Genomic DNA, 21,131 nt, shown 5'->3' with positions numbered 1-21,131 from the left:
CATATTTCACGCCGTGACCGCACGGGGGGGGCGCGAAGCAGGTCCCGGGCCGCTGCGCAGTGCGCCTGCGCAATACCACAGGGGTGGGCGGAGCCAACCGGGGGTGTGCCCGCGCAGGCGCACTGCGGCGGGACGGAGCGCGGAGCTACGCGAGCGTGTCAGCCACTCTGGCGCATGCGCATTGGGGCGAGGAGGGACGGCGCAGGTGCGGGGGGGAGCGGCGCGCGCAGGCGCAGTGGGTCGCGAGGCTCCATGTCGCGACGGGCCTTGCGGCGACTGAGGGGCGAGCAGCGGGGTCAGGAGGAGCCGGGCCTGGGCGAGCTGGGCCTGGACCCCGGTCCTGAGCGTGGCCAGGAGGCTCCGTCGTCAGCCGCCGCCAGGAGGGGATGCCGCGGGCCGGCCCGCACCGGCGTCAGCAACCTCTTCGAGCTGGTGAGGGGGTGACAGCTCCGGGGAGAGGTGGGGCCTGGGGGTGGCCCTGAGGGGGCTGGGGGGGCTGGGGGGCAGGGACTGGGGGGGACTGGGGGGGCAGTGACTGAGCGGGATTGGGACTGGGGGGCAGGGGCTGAAGGGGACTGGGGGGAACTGGGGGGCAGTGACAGGGGGATTGGGGGGAACTGGGGGGCAGTGACTGAGGGGAACTGGGGGGACTGGGGGGCAGGGGCTGAAGGGGACTGGGGGGAACTGGGGGGCAGTGACAGGGGATTGGGGGGAACTGGGGGGACTGGGGGGCAGGGGCTGAAGGGGACTGGGGGGAACTGGGGGGCAGTGACTGAGGGGAACTGGGGGGGACTGGGGGGCAGGGGCTGAAGGGGACTGGGGGGAACTGGGGGGCAGTGACGGGGGATTGGGGGAACTGGGGGGCAGTGACTGAGGGGAACTGGGGGGCAGGGGCTGAAGGGGACTGGGGGGAACTGGGGGGCAGTGACAGGGGATTGGGGGGAACTGGGGGGCAGTGACTGAGGGGAACTGGGGGGACTGGGGGGCAGGGGCTGAAGGGGATTGGGGGAACTGGGGGGGCAGTGACAGGGGGATTGGGGGGAGCTGGGCGGCAGTGACTGAGGGGGACTGGGGGGACTGGGGGGCAGGGGCTGAAGGGGATTGGGGGGAACTGGGGGGGCAGTGACAGGGGAACTGGGGGGAACTGGGGGGCAGTGACTGAGGGGAACTGGGGGGACTGGGGGGCAGGGGCTGAAGGGGATTGGGGGGACTGGGGGGCAGGGGCTGAAGAGGATCGGGGAGACTGGGGGGAAGTGGGGGGGCAGTGACTGAGGGGGATTGGGGGGCACTGGGAGAAATTGGGGTGCAGTGACTGAGAGGAGTGACAGTGACTGAGAGGGGTGACACCACCCAGGGGATGGTGGCTGGGTGGGGGTGACTGAGGTGACAGTTTGTGGGGTCAGTGTCTGGGACCGAGGGGTTTGGGGGGAGGGGGTGACTGGGGGGATGTGAACTGGGGGGGTGGGAGAGAGAGGGAGCTGGGGTGAGAAGGGGGGGTAGGGAGGGCGGGGGGGGCAGCACCTGTGGCTGAACTGGTAGGGGATTGGGGGGGGCTGGGTGCTGTCAGAGCTGGGCCTGGGTATCGGGGTGGTCAAATAGTGGGTGAAACTGGTTTTAGGAACATTCCTGCCACCTTCCCAGCCCTAGGAGATCCTGGTGCTGGAGGTCGGGGGTCAGCCGGGCCCTGAGGGCACAGACGGGTCCTTGGGGTGACAGAGCCTGCTCCCTCCTCTCTGGGCACCTTGGCCAGCCCCAGGGGTTCCCTCTCCTTCCCTGAGGCTTGGCTGTGTGCATGTAGGCAAGGCTGCTTTTGGAGGCTCTTCCCAAGGAAGAGCAAAGTCCAGACAGGGCCGTGCTTTTTCTGCCAGCAGTGCTGTGCAGTGGATGTGTTGCTGTGGCCCTGTGCTCCCCTCCAGCGAGTCGGTGGGTGCGGGGCTGTTTTCAGGCACCTGCTGGGCGACCCATTTTAAACAAGGGGTCGTCTGCATCCATCCGCTGGAGAAGCCAGTTGGACTGAGCCCTGTGCCACTTCTGTGACGTTTTTTCTCTTCCCTTTGCAGGTTGGAGTGGAACAGATCAGATCCCTGGGGAATTCTGTCCCCCAAGTGCAGGAGAGGGCAGGGCACAGCCCCTCAATGGCTGTTTCTGCAGCTTGTCCATCTGTTTGCGTAGATCACTGCCGAGGAGTCGGAGGATGACCCACCATCCAGAGAGGAGCGAGCGGATGCCCGGCTCAGCAAGCAGGCTGCAGCAGGAGGGAAGAACGAAGGGGCTGTAACTGAAGAGACTGAAGGCAATGGGCAGAGAGATGAGGAGGAAGCAGAGCAGCCGGACCAAACGGTAACTAAACCGTGGTATCTAGTGATGATGGCGGTCGCTGTGGGTTGTGGTTTAACCCCAGCCAGCAGCGAAGCACCTCACAGCTGCTTGTTTGCTTCCTTCCAGTGGGATGGGGGAGAGAATTGGAAGAGTTAAAGTGAGAAAACTCGTGGGCTGAGATAAAGACAGTTTAATAGGTAAAGCAAAAGCTGTGCACAAACAAAGCAAACCAAAGAATTAATTCCCCACTTCCCATGGCAGGCAGGTGTTCAGCTATCCCCAGGAAGGCTGGGCTCCATCATGTAACGGTGACTTGGGAAGACAAACACCGTCACTCCAAACATCCACCCTTTCTTCTTCTTCCCCCAGCTTTACATGCTGAGCATGACGCCATATGGTATGGAGTATCTCTTCGGTCATTTGGGGTCGGCTGTCCTGGCTGTGTCCCCCCCAGCTCCTTGTGCACCCCCAGCTGCTCGCTGGTGGGGTGCCGTGAGGAGCAGAAAAGGCCTTGACTGTGTGTAAGCACTGCTCAGCAGGAACAAAAACGTCCCTGTATTACCAACACTGTTTCCAGCACAAATCCAATCCACAGCCCCACGCTAGCTACTGCGAAGAAAATGAACTCTGTCCCGTCCAAAACCCGCAGCGTGTGCGAGGCACAGAGAGGTTTCTTCTCTCCCTGCGTGCGCTGAGGAGCTTTCTGGTGACAGACAAGGGCGTTTCTTGTCCCTTGCACCTGGGTTTTGTCAGAGGCTGAGGAGGTGAGCCTCAGGGGAGGGACGCACGGAGGGAGCTTAAACCCAGGGGCTTGGGGCTCTGGATCTGGAGGAGAATGAGCAGTTTGGGTTTGTGCCTGGGATCTGGGGAGATGTTACAGCCGTGGAGGGGAGGATCCTGAGGAAAATCTTGTGCTGAGGTCAGGCAAAGCGTGTGGGAAGGAAAGCACATGGGATTCTGAAACAGAGGTTGCTTCTCTGCTCCCTTTGCTGTACAGTTAATCGAGCTCTGCACCGTACGTTGGGCTGGGTTGGCGAGTAAATGCTCAGCGAGGTGTTTGCTTTGGAGCAGGTGATGTGAAGACTCCAAGCGATGTAAACTAAATATTGAACTTATTCTTTCCTGGAGCATGTTGTAGTTTTGCGTTCAGATCCCCTCTGTGGTATCAGCTCTGAAGTGTCTCCTTGCAGAACTCCTGCAGAGGCACGTAAGGAAAGGGGCATTTTAATTAACAATTTGACATTGCAAGTCTAGTCCATATCTCACTGGAGACGAGGGTGGGGAGGAGCGAAGGGGGATCAGCCCCCTGGCCTCACCCGTTGGGGCTCAGCGTTGGGGCTGCGTGCCCGTGGGTTTGGGGAGCAGCAGAGACCACTGTGTGCGTGGTCCAGCGGTGCTGGTGGCCTCAGCCAGCCCAGGAATGGCTTGGGAATGCTCGGGATGTGTGGTGTGAGCTCTGCTCGACCGGTCCCTGCACGAGTGGGGGCTCCAGCCGGCCCTGACCCGGTGAATTTGCTGCGTAAACACTGCAGGGAGCACCTGCTGCTTCTCTCAGACCTTCCCAGGTAGAAACGTGGGAGCCCTCGGCGGGCATCTCCTCGCCGTTTGGTAGATCCTAATCAGGGCTGCACGTTCCCCTGGTTCTGAAACCAGCTCGGGAGCTGTGGGCTTGTTCTGGTAATGCTGGTACTGGCTGCGTGACCTGTGTAGATCCTGGAAATGCAGTTTTTAGCTCTGTATGCCCTGGGGAAGAGCTAGCATGGACAGCAGTGTGCCTGTTGCGTTAGGGAATGCCACACGGCATTGGGAGCTGAAGTGGCTGCGTTGGCGGTGAGAGGAGCTTACGTTGCCTGGTGCTTTTGGGCAGCTCTTGGTTTCTGTGGAAGTCAGAGTGACTTGTGAAACTGTCGTGCTCACTAGAAGGACGGAAATAAAGTTTACTCGAGGGAGTGAAGTAGGGCTGAAACGTTTCTTCTGCACCTGGCATATCTAGGCTGTTTCTTGCCTGGTTTTGTAGTCTCAGACATTGATATGGAAGTCAGCTGAGGTTTAACCCTTGCATTTGTAAACCTTTGCTGCTCTCCTCCGTTTTTCTCCTTGTGTCTTAATTTCCACTGGCTGACAAACTTGAAAGGATGAATATGGGTTTCAGTGAAGGCTCTCCTGGTGTGCTGATCCCTGTGGGAGATGCTCCTCTCCCTGTGGAGCTTTCATCCCTCCAGCCTGTGGGCATCCTCTGACAGCTGTTCTGTTTCTCTTTGCAGCCTCTGTTGAGTAACAAGCCACGAAAGAAAAAAAAGAAAAGGAAAACCAAGAAAACTTCAGTAGGGGAGACTCTGGTAGGTCTGCATTTGCTCTGGGAGTTAGTGGCTGTGCTTGTTTCTGCATTGGGGTTGACAAAGTGGCTACCCTGAGGTGGTTGCTGAAAAGATTTTGAAGTAAAAGCGTTCCTTTTTGCATTGTAGTCTTAAAATTACGAAATGGCAACAGCAGCTTTTGACTGTGGTCCTTGAAGCAGCTGGGACTGGCGCAGCTCTGCTGCAGATGCTTAGAGCTGAAATCCTCACAGCAGCATCTTCTTTCATCTCTGCTTCGAGGCTTTGCACGGGAGGGGGTGCTGTACGAGAAATTTTGCATTTTCATTATATTTTCCTTGCCCTACTTCGGTAGCTCTCCCGGCTCCGCAGAGCCATACAGAGCTCTCGCTGCCAGCCGTCCTTCGCGTTCCCTTCTCCTCCGTGCATGCCCACAAACCTTCCCTGTAGTTTGCTGTCCGATAGCCAAATGCCGACGGGAAGATCCGCTAGCGTGTTATCAGGAAAGGTGCTGCCAAGCGCTCTTCCCGCAGGACCTGCTGCATCCCCTCGGTGATGAGGGGAGCAAGGGGACGGTGATTCTCTCTCGGCTGTCTGCCCCTAAGGAAGGGAGCTTGAAATGAGAAATTTATCCAGTATTTATTTTATTTGTTGTGGATAAAACTAAGACACAAATGTGTACACTTGAATATATTTTTACCTACTTGAGCTAGGCTAGGAGACTAAATGGATTACAATCGTTGGTCTTTCAAATTCAATAGAAATAAAGTTCAAGTGGGAGCTAGTTTTCTGCTAAGGTTTAAGAGTCTCAGCTGTTCACTTGGGGGAGATCCTTGGCTAAACATCCTGACCCCCAGCATGCTGACGTGCTGAACGAGTGAGCTGTCAGTCCAGTGTAGGTGCCCAGCTGGCCGCTGCCTCCCTGGGAATTCTGCTGGGTGAGCTCAGAGCAAGTTACCGAGGCAGAAAACCCGACCAAAGAGCCCGTTTCCTCTCCCAGTCCAAGAATAATGAGCAATAGGGTGTCATCTGCCAGCTGCAGCCTCTAGGGAGACTTAATACCCAGAACCAGGCGGTTTGATTTGCTCGCTAGAGATAATAATACCTTTGTTCAAGTGCTTGAATGCAAAGCATGTTATAAACTTTTCATGCATCCACTCCACGCGGAGTGGCTATATTTAGCTGGAAAAGGCAACCTCACAGTGCTATTTGGGTGTCGTGAATGGAATTCCGTGTTCTACCCACGTACATCATGAGGAGGATGTGAAACGGCCTCATAAGGAATGCGTCACTTGCTATTTGTAGGGAAAAATAGGGGAAAATCAGGGTAAAAGTGTTATGCAACTGTTGAGCGTGCACTGCTGGTTATAGTCTTCTGGTTGTTAGAAGATGGGTCACAGCAGTAACTTAGTGTTTCTGCCAAAAGCAGACAGTAAAGGCCGATTATTGAAATATTAATTAAAATCAGCCCCCCAACATTTCATGATATTATAGGGATTGTGGTATAAATAAACTAGGCAAAGCCCAGCGAAGGCAGGGTGGGAAGGGCCAGAGCAGAGACCAGGCACACGCAGACCTGTGCTGGGCTGGAAGGGACTCCTGTGGCCAGCTCTTGCCCATGCTGGATATATTCTGCTGGCATGTTGGCATTCGCGATGGTGTGAGGAGCAACTTCACGCTAGCGTGATGCCTCGAGCAAGTGGAGAACAGCAGCCAGCCCTTTCAGGGAGTGGTGGGACAGGGAAGGCAGGCTCTGGGGGGAATTCCTGAGGGAATAAAGGGCGCTGGGTGCAGAGCAGGCGGCCTCAATAAGTGCTGTAATAACTGCCTTGTCTTTTGCGTGTGCATATTTTAAGGAAGACAACGACCTGGAAGACATCGACAGCCTGCTGGAGAAGATTGAGGATACCAATGGGCTGTCACAGCAGACCCAGAGCGGAATAATCACTGACAACAGGCCTCTGCTCTACGTAGAGCACAGGTAGTGCTTGCTTTCCTTCAGGGTTTTGGCCTTGGCTGTGACAGGGCTATCTGTTCCCCCGAGGAAGGGAGATGGGGGCCTCCCAGTGTGATCTGGTTGTGAATTCAGGGTCTTGCTTGGAAGGAGTTGTGGTAGCGGTTGTGCACCACCCCGTTTCTAACCGTTGCTCTTGGAGCCGTGTTTGGTTTTAGCGGTGACGGTATTCTCTGCTGTCCTGCCTGGCTTGAGTGGGCATCTGGGCCGGGTTAACCTCCAGAGGTGCCTTCCAGCCTAAAACACTCCGCGACTCTGTAGGAGAACCTCTGCAGAGCTGCTGGCAGCCCTGGGCCGTGGCGCTTTGCAGTCGCACTGTCCTGGCTGGGTGACTGCGTGCTGTGAGCAGCAGGCCCCTGTACAGCATGTGCCGTCCTCCGAGGAGGGCTGAGCAGTGCCAGGAGCTAATTTCACCAGTAAAACTGGTTAGACTTGTCTAACCTTTCCCGCGTGTCACCGTTGACAAAGTGGACTAATTGTGTCCAAGAGCTAAGGAATGAGTCGGCCTCAGACTGGAGACTGTTGGGAATGGGCTGGCTGCTGGGTCCAGCGTGGTGCGGAGCCCTGGGCTGGTGCAGACACTGTCAGCTCCTCCTGCTTCTGGAGAAAACGTTTAAACTTGTAGCTGGGGCTTCAGTCCGGGTTTTGAAACATCAAAACTGAGTCTAGGCTGGTGGGTGCTCGGTTCTAGTGCAGCCTGTTTGGGGACGCTTCCGTAAATCAGGGATGTTTGTTTATCCAGAGGTGGTTTTAAGCCTCAATGGCATCTCCGGTCAAGTAAACATTGTTCAGAAACCTCTGAGAGCCAGATAATGTCTGAGTGGGTGAGGGTTGGCAGTGCTGGATCTCAGCCTTCCTGCTCCCTCTCTTCAAGCCCTGCTCGCTGGATGGCGGAGAGAAACCCCTCTCAGATAACGCCTCCGTTCTCTGTGCCAAACGTTAGATGAAGAAAACTGTAGGTGTTGTCGTGCTTTGATATAAGATCTTTGTATTAAAAAAAAAAAAAGTATTTTAATCCTTGCCAGTCTCCATGCAGGGATTATGGTGCTTGCCCCGAATTGCTGCCAGCGCTAGGCTCAGCAGCGGGGATCTCGTGTTTTCCAGGCATGCCTACCCCAAGCGTGCGCTCCTGAACGGCGGCAGAGTATCCCAGAGGAAGCTCCAGCTGCCCTGGAGAGGGCAGCAGCAGTATTCCCCAGCTTGGCACTGTTTAGGAGCAGAGCACGAAGGAAGCGGGTTTCCATGCCTCCTGTTCTGACTGGGTTTAGTCTCCTTTCTGTGTTGTGTCAGATTTGGGGGGGGGGCAGGACAGTTTGGGGGCTTGGCCAGAGCCAGTTCAAGGTACAGAGCACTTGGCGGTGACGAAAAGGACTCGAGTGTGAGACTTTGGGCCATGTTTAACTGACAGTAGCCTTTCTTTCTTGTTTAAACCTTCTCAGAAACTTGAATCCAGAGAACGAGTTGAAAAGATACTTCGGGGCTCGTGCTGTTCTTGGTGATCAGAGGTTAGTCCAGAATTTAATATTAAACCCTTTCAGAGTCCAAGTCAGTGTGTCCATCCTTCCCTTGGTATGGCTTACCAAGCTCGCAGTGCCACACGGGGGCAGGGAACAGCGGCACCTGAATGTGTTCAGGGTGTCTTGTTCATTTATCAGTCACTTTTTGGGACAGGAGAATATTTTTTTGTGATATGCGTGAGGCGGGGGAGTAAGCATTTGCTTTTTCTTCTCTTGATTTCCCCTGTCATTTACTGTCAAATGCCCTTCTAAAGTCCTTTCACTCAAATTCATAGAATATAGACTCTTGGAATTTTTTTCTCTTCCTCCAGCATTTGTTGCTCGTTGCTGTTCCAAAGTCTGTAATGTCTGTGTTACAGAGCGGACCCTGAATACTTTGCAGGGGGTCTTGCTTGCAGGGGCCCAGGGAACCCGCTGCTCCTTGGGTGTGAGGTCTCTGTGCAGTTACCCATTGCACTGTGGCCGGTGTGATCCAGAAATCCCTGCTTTCCTGAGCTGCTTGAAAAACGCACACCTGAGAAGGGTGTAAGCCCAGAGCAGTGATGGTGGAAGCGAAAGCTTTCTCTGAGACTGTCTGTGGAAGAATATTTAGTGCTTGAGGAAAGAGTAGTAGTCCCTTACTGGGGAGACAAGACTTTCTTAGAGTAGCCTTGATTTCTCAATTCCTCCTGCCCTGAACCAATAAATTGGTTACGTTTGTGAGTATGGCTTAAACTAAATCGGTTGACATTTGAAGGCACTGTTGGGAAGAGAGATGAGTCAGAGGGGTGTGGGGCTCTATTAATTGGACCTGGGAAGCTGTTTGAAGCAAAGAGGCAGCTGAGGACTTAGCAGGAATAGAAACAGGGGAAAGAAGTTATTAAAGTAGAAATGCTGGAGGCACCGGCTGGCCCGAAGAGGACTGGTTCAAGTAAGCCAGAGCCTGAGCCAAGGTATGTTGTGTCTTGAAGGCGAGCATGGTGAAGCTCTGGGCAAAAGCTCCATGCGGCAGGGCTGCAGGTGGGGACGAAGTTGGATGTCTTTTTCCCTGAATCATCCTTTTTCTGGCTGGTGTTAGCCCTCCTCATTCTGTTAGTACAGAGAAACTGTGACCCGTCGTGGTTTATTTCCTCAGGCCGAGGCAAAGGCAGCGCCAGAATGTCCGCGGCACGTGGCTGACGACTCCGAAGGACACCTGGCCGCGCTACAGCAAGACAGGTGAGGCTTTTGGTGCTGCCTCCAGAAGTGCTGTGCTGCTGCTCACGGATGGGGCACGTCAGTCCCATGCCCGCGTCGGCACAGACGGCTGCTCCTGCCAGCCCGGCTTTCTGAGAGCCTCTGCATGCGGAAACCGGAGCTGCTTTTGTCAGCTGCCAGGCCCAGGCTTCACGCTGGCTGATGCAGAAAGGGGACTGCTCATCAGCTGATGAAAATACCTCCTTTCTCACCAGGGAGAACTCTGTCCTGTTGTATCTTAGTGTTTGAGCTTTTTTTTTTCCCCTGGAGGCAGCAGGTGATGAGTACTTCCCTTCTTAGCAGCGGTCTCGCTGGATAATGAGAAATATCCGTGGGGAGAGAGCCGCCTGGGCTTCTTGGGTGGGTTTCAGACTTCGACTCACGAGAGGGAGGGAAAGGAGTGAAATTCTCTGGGAGTTTCTGAATACACGTCTGGGTTTGGCCCCAATGAGGTGAATGGGCTTTCCGTGTGATAAGAAAATGGAAGCGGTTTTCTTGCTGCTGCGCTCGCAGCAGTGGTACCCACGTCTGCCCTGCACCCTCTAGGTATTGCCATGCAGCTGGTGGAAACCCGGAGGGGAGTGCAGTACTTCACATTCAAGCACCATCGCGAGTACCAGCAAGTGCAGTTCAAGTTCTTGGACGCTGTAGAGTCCATGGACCCCAACAACATTGTGGTATGTTGTGAAATTGGGTTGCCCGCGCTGTTACCTCCTGCGGCCCGGCGGCCCCTTTCTCTGGCAGGGGAGGTGGGCTGACGCATTGCAGTCTTGTTTCGGGGAGCAGAGCCCCTGTGCTGCCCCCCTTTGCGTGGGGCGAGGCGGTGTTGCTTGCTCAGCTCTGCTTTCACCTCGTTCGTAAGATAAGCAATCACCTTGGTGCTAACGAGGGGCGGTGGCTGGTGGCCGAGCCTTGGTGGCTCTGCCCGAGAGCACGCCAGGTAGCCATCTGGAAGAGGAGCCTGCAGGAACCGAGCGTGTGGCTGAAAGGATGGGAATAAAGCTCCCTTGTCTCAGCTCTTCAGCTGGGAAAGGGAAAATATTGTATAAACCCATCTTTAAATGGGAATCTAATAGCTGTTCTATTTATAAACTCTTGCATGGATGAAAAATGTGTCTTTTCTTGGTATTTCAGCAAAACGGTCTTTGTGTCGAAAGTTCTTCATGCTTGTCCAAGCTCATTAAACCGTATGGTAACATTTATAGTTGGTAGTGATAAGCAACAGTAAAATTGCTCTGCACCGTACTGAACCATAATTGAGGTATTTTTGCTCTCAAAACCCTGGCCACGTGAGCTCAGAGACATGCCCTGGAGAAGTTTCTTAAAGAGGCCATTGTCGACTAAATAAAGTTTACTTCCTTCTGCTTTCCCACCCTCTGTGCACGGCCGCTGCTCTCTCCAGCTCATCAGTTCTGCCCGCTGAGGGATTCGCATTAAATGATGCGAAGTAATTCCTGTGCAGCAGTGACCAACCTGAGATCCAGCGTCCTAAGGACAGCTCAAACACGGTCTCACGTGGCTGTGCAGAGCAGGACGGGTTTTCCGTGGTATGTTTTAGTCCTTGAGCTCTGTCCCTGTTAAGCGGGTCTGGCTATGTTTGAAGATATTCCTGCCGCTTTTAGTCTTTCAATTTTCCATTAAGGGTAAAAACAAACAGGGGTTTGTGATGCCAGAAGTATTTCAAACCCCCAACCAGTTTGTCAGCCATGGTTTCACGTAGCTGGAGCCCAGATCTGCCTTGCTGCTGTGGTTTCACACGCAAAACATGATTTTTTGTGGGGGTGTCCTGCTCAGTGAGTGTTTTTCTGCTTTTGCCAGTGGGTAAAGGGTTTTGCTGGTGAAGTTATAAGCACACGAACAACGCTTTTTCCCATCACAATGACTGTAAGTCCTCCATCCCTTCCAAAAAGAAGGACTAGAAGGGCAAAGGTACTGCGCTGGGACAGCCTAGGACATAAAGGCTTTGTTCTGTAGGTGGGCATGCTGGCCACGGCCCTGCAGATGTACAGCTGATGAAGCTTCTAAAGTCGTATTTTTTCAGTTTTGGGGGGAAAAAAAAATCTCAAACTTTGAGGAGATTTGGAATAGATTCAAGTACTTCCGCATTGAAACCAGATTTTAGGTACTTGGAGAAAGTAGCCCATTTGTAATACAGTTAGTGAATGCAGAGGGTTTTGAGGTGTCGTTAAACTACTATTCTGAAGCCTGGAAAAAAATCTGTTACCATTCAGGAGCTGGATCCTGGACTTGTCACAGATGTGTTAAAACGTCCTCTCTGTACCCAGAGGAAGCAAAAGCCTGAATCGAGTGCTCAGAATTGTTAAGGGATAGAGAATAAAACAAAAATGTCATTATGCCCGCTTCTTGACTATTGTGTGCAGCTCTGGGCCCGCACCTTCAGTCGGGTATGGTGGAGCTGGGAGAGATTCAGAGGAGGACAGCAGAGATGATCAAAGGCCTGGCACGGCCTCTGCGCTGGAAAAGCTGGGTCAGCTGGGAAGGAGGTGCCGGAGGGAAGCTGCAATCCAGGGCTCAGATCCTGCGTGGGGTGGGAAGGGATCTCCTTGCCGTCCTCGCCAGCACGGGGACGAAGCTGGCAGCACGGGATGAAAGGAGGTTCTTCGCACACTCTTCGCATTGTGCGCTTAAGTGTTGGTTTGCCGTATCGCAGAGTTGGAGTGCTGGAAAGGTACCTGGGTCAGTAAGCGAACAAATTCAGTGGAGGAGATGCCATTAATGTTGATGGCATCTCTGAGAGTGGGGGTCGCTGAACCCCTAAAGGTTGGCAGCTTGGAGTGTGCTGGGAGCCATCACATGTGCCCAGCTTCGTCCCCTCTTTCCTAGATGTCTGCTCTGGAGGCAGGGCCAGGTGAACCGCTACCCTGACCCAGCGCGACTGTTCTTGGCTTCTTTTGACCCATAGTTTCAGCCTTTCGCGTGAGGTGCGTCCCCAGCCTTGCGCAACAGCCTGAGCACTGGCTCCCTGATGGTGCGGAACAGGATTCCTTCACCTTCAGACCCAGGGCCAAGAACAGCCCCTCTCTCAGTGCGGTGTCGGGGCACTGGCCTCCCTGCCGTGCTCGCAGGGCTTGCCTGGTAGGCAGAGAAACCCGTCATCTGTGCCGTCCTGTAATCAAGCTCATGCTCTTCTGTAGCCGCTGCTCGAGGCACTGGAGCCGTACCACGTGGACTCCCTCCTGCAGCTCAGCGATGTGTGCCGGATGCAGGAGAACCAGGAGATGGCCCGTGACCTCGTAGGTAAGAGCTGAAGCGAGGAGCGGATGTCCTGGCGCGAATTGGTAACCAAGGGCTTTCAGTTCAGGTTTGGTTTTGTTTCAGCAGAGGAGCAGCGCACCGGAAGGGTTGGTTTGGCTCCGTGTCTGTGACTCTGGGCCTTACGTGATCCTGCAGGCCAGCAGCTTTTGCTGGAGGCTTTTAAATAGAGCCGGACATGTTTGGGGCAAAGCACGTTGGCGTTCGCCTTCAAAACAAACAGCAGGATTGTCTGGACGTGGAGGGTCTCACCTGTAGACACCCCATGCAGGAGGAAGGTCTGATTTAGTAGCTACCAGGCCCTGTGGTGCGACAGGCTGCTGCAGGAAGCCCGTGTCCCCTCCGGGGAGCCTGCCCACCCCTCCGGGCAGCCTGCCTGCACGCGGCGGGTCAGCACGCCGGGCTCTGCCCCTTGGGGCACCACAGGAGGCACCCGGGGATGGCACGATCTAATGCCCGCAGAAGGGGACGAGGCTCGCTTGCCTGGGACCGCACAGTCTGAGGTAGCTTTGTGCCTTGCCAGGCTGCGAACAGGCTTATTTCGTGGCCTGTGGGTGCCAGAGCTCTCAATTATCGATGTCTTCTGGGCTAAACTGACAGGCATTTTGCGAGCGGTGGGACTGCGTGGCGTGCTGGGGCGGTGGCGTGCCCTGACACTGTCCCTGCTGTCTGCAGAGCAGGCGCTGTACAGTCTGGAGTGCTCCTTCCACCCCGTCTTCAGTCTCACCAGTGGGACCTGCAGGCTGGACTACCGGCGGCCGGAGAACAGGTAGGCAGCGCTCCTGCCCGCCCCGCATCTGCCGGAGAGCCGTCGCGGCATGCCCTGGCCCACTTCTGGACGCAGAGACCCAGATTCACAGCGTCTGCTGCATCATCCGCGCCGGCGAGCGGCGGCAGGGGGACCTTGAATGTCCCTTTCTGTCAGAACAGGCTCTGCTGCTGGGTGGGGATGCCCCTCAGCAAGGCAACGGTGGGGCTCCCGAGATGGGTGCTGGGGTGCAGGCAGCTCCTGCACCGAGCTTTCTTGGCAAAGCATCCTCTTTCCAGAGGGATTTCTTAGTAACTGTTCCTCCCTGTCACTTCCCTCTCATGCGATGAGTACCCCATAGCCCAAAATGGCACGCACTTTTGTCACAAAAATACTCACTGCGTGTTTACAGCTTGTGCTTGCTCGCTTGTGTGCTGCCTGCCCGGCCTTCATCCCCAGCACTCGGCTCTTTATGTAACGACAGCTCTGCAGTTGCGGGGAAAGGTGACTTTATTCTGGGGATTTTCCAGTCAGCTGGCCCAAGTCATCCCTCCCAAACTGCTGTACCTGGAGAGCGCTCGGATTTCCAGTACCCGCTTGCTGACGGGCTTCGTGCCGTCTGGGACCTGAAGGCTGCAATCTGTATCTCGCCCGATTTGGGTGTTAGTTCTCCCCCTGTACGCGTTGTGTGCGTGCTGCATCACCGTCCCCTCGTGACTGGGCGGGCTGGGACCAGGTGGGAAGCAGGCTGGGGAGGTGCTTGTTTCTCTTGTCCCGAGGTCTGCGAGAGCACGAGGCTGCGGGGAGCAGGGATGGAGCAGGCTGCGGGCTTGCTGTCACTATATTTGCACAAAGAGATTAAAATAAAAAGACATGGGAACATGGGGGTGCTGCGGCCCCCCGTGCCACGCCAGGCTGGGTTCCCTTGACCCCCCTGGCTGCACAGTGGCGCTGATGCTCAGGGAAGAGGAGCTGGGGCTGACCGTGGGTCCCCGTTCTTCTCTCCAAACCTGGCTTCTAAAACGTGCTCCTGTTCCCCGTGCAGGGCGTTCTTCCTGGCTCTCTTCAAGCACCTGATGTTCCTGGAGAAGAGAGGCTGTCCCCGGACAGCCCTGGAGTTCTGCAAGCTGATTCTGAGGTAGGTGCCCCTGCCAAGGACTGCACCCCCTTCCCTGCGGGATGGGGCAGGGTGTCTCAGGGGAACACGCCTCGAACAATGCACTGAGCCTAACCTGGGCTGGATAAAAACCCCAGAGGCATCCTACTGCTCCCAGGCACAGCCAGGGCTTCTTTCCGCTCCTTGTAGATGTGATGTCACAGGTTAGCTTTGAGCACGTGCTGCTGTGGAGAGAGGTGATTGTTGAGGAGGAGGCTTGAACAGAGGGACCCGGCTGGCCCTTGCTTTCGGCTGCGGAGCTGTGGGCCTGGCTGGTCTCTGTGCTGTGCAACCGTGGCTTCGGGCTGCTCGGTTTGTGGCCGTTGGTCCCCCTCTCCGCTTGCTGAGTCACGGAAGCTCTGGATGCTGCTGGGAAAGTCTTGTTTGACTTAGAAATGAGGACAGCTACTTCAGCTTCTGCGACACTGATTTTGTTTCCTCCCTCCGCAGCCTTGATCCAGAGAACGACCCGCTGTGCGTGCTGCTGCTGATCGATTTTCTGTCCCTCCGAGCTAGAGAATACACCTTCCTGACCCGCATGTTCCAGGAGTGGGAGGTGAGTTGCCAACAGGCGAGAGAGGGGGCAGAGAGGGGAGAGCTGGTTCCTGGGGCACCTTGGCTGGGCATCCCGAAGTCATCGGAACGACCCGTAAAGGCTAGGGTGTTTGTTGTTGTAGTCCTGGTACCCTGCAAACAATCGTACAAACTGCAAATTGCTTGCTCAGTTGTGGGGGCACCAAGCCAGCGGCTGGAAAGTAATTTAATCCAGCAAGCGAGGAACCCCACCCTGCATGCAGCCCAGCCACATCGAGATTGTTCTGCATAGCATCATTTCTCGGTAAATCTGTCTCTCTGATCCTGCAGAGTCACCGGAATTTGTCCCAGCTGCCCAATTTTGCCTTCTCGGTGCCGCTGGCCTATTTCTTCCTGAGCCAGCAGGAGGAGCGCTCGGAGCTGGAGCTAAGCCAAGCCCGGGAGAAAGCCGCCCGGCTCATCCAGCTCGCGTTGATCATGTTCCCAAGCGGTAAGTCTGTCCCCACCGGTAAGTCCATCCCCGCAGGCTTTGTCACTGTCTTCGTCTGTGAGAGCGAAGGCTGGGTTCCAGGCAGCCAAACGCAGAGGCGGCAGTTTGCCTGTGGGTTGCAAATGGCTTTCGCCTCTGTCCGTGGGAGAGGGGAGCCCTGACTCAGAGGGTGACGCAGCTTGTGCAGACCAGCAGAGTCCGAGCGTCTGGCGTGGTGGCGGTGGTGGCAATCGGCCTTCCCGCCCCGTGACAGAGCCGGCGAGAGAACGGTGGAGCTGGGTAGGGCTCCCTCCTCGTGTTGGGAAGAGATCGGCCACTATTCTCCCTGCTGTGCGCCTTCCTTGGAGCAGCTGATGCTCCTTCGTTAGGGACGGTCATAGGTTTGCAAGCAGGGCTGTTGAAAGCGAGCTGTCTGACTTTCTTCTGCAGTTCTTATGCCGCTGTTGGATCACTGCAGTGTGCAGCCCGATGCCAGGGTGGCGTCCCATTCCTTTTTTGGGCTGAATGCTCGGATAAGGTAAGCTCTGGAGATGTTCTCAGTAAAAAGAAGGAATTGATTTTGCCAGTAGCTAGGTTTTTGCTTGCTCAGGCAGCTAATGGAGTTACAAAGCTGCGGAGTAGAAGCTCAGGCAGCTAATGGAGTTACGCATTTGGTTTTCCTGAGTAGGCTGTTGGGTGCTTTGATAATGGATTCCCGTAATGGCCACCAGATCATGCCAATAGACCCACCTCACCTTGATGCGGATAGGTCAGAAGTTCACAGCAAAGCTTGTCAGTGCAGGCAGTAAGAGAAAACAACATGTGTGTGCTCTCAGGGCAGGCTGTCTCCTGCCAGTCTGGATTTCCCCCACACGTGGTCCTCTTAAACACGCGAATGGTCTCCCCCTCGGGTCAAGGCAGCGTTCACTTTCATCTCCTGGCTATGCTTGTCCCAAAAATAGATGGAGGCAGAAAAACTGGTGAAGTTAGATGGAAGTAGTGAAGCAGGGAGCCTCCGGTTCCTCTCTCTGTGTTCTCACACCCAAGCGCAGCGCAGAGACGAGCCCTTGCAGCCAGCACAGGGACCTGCGGGCGGGAAGGAGGAGGTTGCCGTGAAATAACAACTGTTTCCCATAGCCAGCCCCCTGCCTTGAACCAGCTGACGTCCCTCTACGTGGGAAGGACTCACTCCCTGTGGAAGGACCCAGCCGTCATGGCGTGGCTGGAGACCAACGTCCACGAGGTGTTGGCCGTGGTGGATGCCCGGGACCCGCTGGTGGAGGAGTGTGAGCACAAGTGAGTGTGGCAGGTGGAGGCGAGCGGCTCTCGAACGAGGCGTGGGTGCCGAAACATGGGGACAGAGCGGGCCGGGGGGGCTCTGCGGACGAGAGAGGGGCTCTGTCCTGGGCTGCAGCGGTGCTGGGGCTTGCTCAGAGCCCTGTGACCGCTGATCTGATGGCAGCTGCTGATGCCAAGGATCACGCTGCAGGGCCAGGAAGGCAGAGGCTCTTCCTCCATACTTTGCACAAGCGTGAATTAAGAGCTGTAGCTTTTGCTCACTGGGGAGCGTGTGCTGCGCTGGCTTCCCCCAGCCTCGGCTGTGGCGTGTGCCCTGGAAACGGCCCGGGAGCGTGGAGGGGTTGCTGCTGGGCAGGGACGGCCGCGCGGCTCGCAGGCGTTTACTGCACAGGGAGGGTGAGCGCTCAGAAACACCTTCCGGCCTGAGAAGCAGGAGAGAGAGGCGTTGGGTCTTGGCCTAAACCAAAAACTAGTTTGCTCTGCTGACCTGCAGAGGAACAGGGCCGATGAGATAGATGAGCGCAGTGTCCCTGAGCTGTTCTGCTCTTTCATCTGAGGTCAGCGGCTGCCGAGTGACTTTGGCTTTGCTGTAGGCCAGCTCCGTCCGGCACGGCCAGGGATGGAGCTGACGATGTACCTGGAGAAACAGAAATGGAAAGCTGGCGCTGCTGAGGTGTGCTCGGTGTGATCCTCTGTCCCCCTCCCCACTTTAGGAGGAAGACGCGGTACCAGAGCGCACCCAGGAATATCTACCGGCACATCATCCTCTCGGAGATGAAGGAGGCCATGGCGGCTCTGCCTCTGGTGAGGGGCCTGACAGGGCACGATGACACTCGCGTCCCTGTGGCACCTCTTAAACCCCAGCCACCGGCAAGAAACGTTGGCCTGACCGCGACGTGGCCCCGCGACGTGGCCCCCCGGCGTGCCCAGCTTCCCGGGGCGGCACACGGGGGCACGCCGGGCTGCGGCTGGTGTCTGGCTCTCTTGCGCTCCCCGAGACTAAGGGCTTTCCGGCTGCCCTGACCGCCCCCGTGCCTCAGCGTTCGCTGCTGCTGGCGATGCGGCCTTCATCCCTTCTTTCTTCTCTCCCCACGCAGGAGGTGACCTCGCAGCCTGTGATGGGGTTCGACCCCCTGCCTCCTCTGGACTCCATCATTTCCTACACCAGACCAGAAAGGTACCTTCTCCACCCCTCGTTTCTGTGCCGGCACGGCCGGTGCCTTCCTGGCGCGTACCCCCTCGGGCCCGGGTGCACGTGGGTGCTCGGAGCCGACGTCCTCCTCCCCCTCGGAGGAAGAGCAGCCTGGCTTGTGGCGCTCACCAACAGGCAGAGTGTACAGGCAGAGCGTACAGGCAGGACTGGTCCTGCCGCTTTGCCTTGGTGGTCACCGTCGGAGATGGCGGCGGCTGTTTGCAGCCATTAAGGCAAAGGCCACTGAAAAACTTTGGCTGTTTCTGAACGGAGGTGGTTTGGGATAAATACAGGTTTAAGCGCAGCCGGCCATGGTGCGCACACACCGTTGAGGTGAAGCCTGTACGTGTCTTACGCCGGCTCGGAGCAGACCGGGCAGTGCTTTTACCGACTGCTTTGCCCAGAGGTCGGCGAGCTGCTGGCTGCCTGGGGTCAGAACTCCCTGAGACTCCCCCGATTCCTGATTCTGGGGGGGCCGCGTGTCGCTCCGGACAGTGTGGTTCTCTCTAGCACCTCTGCGCCGTCTCGGCCCCAGCGAGAGGTCGAGCACCAAGCTGCCCCCCTAACTGTGGTGTGACTTTTGTCTTTCAGAACGAATCATCCATCCAATGAAAGCACTTTATCTCTCTTCTTCCAGTCGCTGTTGCCAAATTTTAACTTGCAGGTACGTGCGATCAGCTGCCGCGGGCAGATCAGAGCAGACTTTTGCTGTCGGTACACAGAAGTCTCCGCTGCACGGTGTTTCTGCAAAGGGAGTGGCTCTTGGCGTATGCAGTGTGTAAACGTCAGGTTGCAGAGCAGCCTGATGCTTTTTTGGCAAGCGGCATTGTCTCTTCTCCCTGCCTGCCGCAGACAGGCAAGGCAGCTCCCTGCCCGTCCCTCCCAGCTCTGCTCTCTTGCAGGGGAACATCAGGCACAACAGGGAGGAGGAGGCTGGAGCAGGGCAGGACCTTAACCAGGGGGTGAACCGGCTCATGGCAGCCATGCAGGACATGCTGGCGAACATCCAGTTCCAGGAACCCCCCCGAGACGACAATCCCGAAGCCGACGGGGACTGGGACTGAGCCGAGAGCGCGCATCTTTCCCCCCCTCCCCACGCTCCTCTGTAATCCCCCCAATAAAGTCACACAAACCAGAGGCACCCGCTCTGGCTGCGGCGAACGGGCCCTGTCCCACCGGGGAGGGGGGGGGTCCTGTCACCGCGGGCACCTTTCCCGGCGCTCGGCGGGGGGGCGAGGGCTGGCTGAACGTGGCAGAGCTAATCTACAGCAGCTGTCCCTCGGCCCCAAGTCAGCTTAGTCCCCTTCTGGCCCCACTTACTACCCCCTTCCCCTGCCCGCTCCTCTCCCGTGTCTCTCATTTAATACCCAGAGGGGTTTTTTGTCCTCTCCTGCAGCTCCTGAGCTTCCCACAGCCTCCTTCCCTCCAACAAAACGCTCCGGGACCTTCCAGCTGGCTGCCAGCTTGGGGGTCCCCGCTCCAGCATGGTCCCTCAAACTGGAGAGGAACAAGGGGCTCCGTGGGAGCAGAAGGAAATTCCCCCTTTGTTGGGTTTTTTCCTCCCCTCCATCCCTTTTTTTTCCCCCCTCTATTTTCACAGAGCAGACCCAGGAATGAGGTCAGCTGCACTCAAACCCTTAGCTCATCCTTGCTACCCGCAAAGCTTTTTATTTTTTTATCCCCCCCACCCCACCCCTCCTCGTTTTCTGCTGTGTAACGATGTATACGTAGCTCTAATGCTGAGCCAGGTTGCGATGCCCGGAATAAATCCTTCCCTTTTTCTGCAGCGCCTGCTGCGTCCCTTCCCTGGGGAACTGGTGGGGATGGAGGTCGGGGCGGGTTGGGCTCGGCCCCGGGGTCTGCGCTTCAGCGCAGACCCCGGGGCCGAGCCCAACCCGCCCCGACCTCCATCCCCGCCGACAAATTTCCCCCCCCCCCCAAAAAAAATCTCCCTGCACGGGACTTGCGTCTTGCTTGGATTTGCAGACTCGGCGTTTTTCTAGCTCTCTTCTCAAAGCCTCTGTTGATAAAGCTAAAAATTCCCGGCACGTATCGGCGTGCTCTTTAGCCGGGAAACGGGGTGGGGTGGGGAAGCTGATGATTGTTGGTCCGGATTCCTCTTGCTTGTGTTTCTTTGGGGTGTTTTGCCGTTCCGGCTTGACGCATGACACGTGTTAGCCGTAACTCCCTGCCGGGCCGCCACTCGGGGTGAACAAGGCACCGTGGCGACCTTGGACCTTATTCCCACCGCATCCAGCCGAGATGCTTTTGATCTGTTGCCGGAGCCGTGGGGTGCTCTGTGCCACGGGGAAAGGCTCCCGGTGCCCCGTGGGAAGGAACGGAAGCGGCCGGTGGGAATGACCGTGGGATCCGTCTTTTTCATGAAGCCGTGAATGGTTCTTTGGCAGCTGAGCGGCTCCAGGCATCAACACCAACCCGAGGCACATGATGGTCAGATGGGTCCCGCGTCCCCCCCAGCCTGCCCGGGCTCCCCCCCGGCGCTGGGGTTTGCCGGGGTGCAGGCACGGCATTGCATTTAATCACGCCTTTGATGATCCCTGTCAAACCCATCGTCTGCCCTGTGGCACAACACCTTCCCCGGGGTCAGGCCAGGCGACGCCAGTGGAGGGGATGGGGGGTCCCGGCCCCGCGTGCCGGGGCTGGGAGGGGCAGTTTGGCTCCTGCAGTGGGGAGGGTCCTGCCGGGGTCCCCAAGGTGCGGGGACACCCCGGGGCACGTGGCCCTGCAGGGCACACGGAACCCCCGAGACACACAGTCCCCCGGGGTGCAGGGATCCCCCCCCAGGGCATGCGGGACCCCAGGACACTTGGGGACACCAAGGTCCGTGGTCCCCAGGACACACAGGACCCCAGGACACTTGGGCACACCAAGGTCCGTGGTCCCCAGGGCACAGAGGACCCCCACGGCACAGAGCCCCCCCAAGGTGCGCAGCTCCAGGGGTGTGTGGACCCCCCCCCGGGGCACGTGGTGACCCCGAGCGGCCGGGCTCCCCAGGGCCGTGCCGGGGGTCTGGCAGCCCTGGCCTGCGCGGCGGCTCCCACGGCTGACGGGGTGCCGCT

General features: G+C 57.0%; 1 protein-coding gene across 1 annotated transcript; it reads left to right on the top strand.

The window, feature by feature from the left end:
* The first annotated feature begins 214 nt into the window (after window positions 1-214).
* TCF25 (TCF25 ribosome quality control complex subunit) lies at window positions 215-19,188 on the top strand. The gene is made up of 18 exons (XM_075765409.1): window positions 215-432; window positions 2,173-2,340; window positions 4,584-4,658; window positions 6,491-6,615; window positions 8,088-8,153; window positions 9,280-9,362; window positions 9,927-10,057; window positions 12,536-12,638; window positions 13,329-13,422; window positions 14,447-14,539; window positions 15,008-15,113; window positions 15,422-15,581; window positions 16,011-16,098; window positions 16,698-16,856; window positions 17,573-17,663; window positions 17,957-18,036; window positions 18,643-18,715; window positions 18,954-19,188. Exons 1-18 carry the CDS (start codon window positions 253-255, stop codon window positions 19,113-19,115), a joined length of 2,037 nt encoding a protein of 678 aa, XP_075621524.1. The 5' UTR covers window positions 215-252; the 3' UTR covers window positions 19,116-19,188.
* The last annotated feature ends 1,943 nt before the right edge of the window (window positions 19,189-21,131 follow it).

This window comes from Balearica regulorum, chromosome 13, assembly GCF_011004875.1.
Source record: "Balearica regulorum gibbericeps isolate bBalReg1 chromosome 13, bBalReg1.pri, whole genome shotgun sequence".
Lineage (NCBI taxonomy): Eukaryota > Metazoa > Chordata > Aves > Gruiformes > Gruidae > Balearica > Balearica regulorum.
This window is presented reverse-complemented; position numbering and strand designations above follow the sequence as displayed.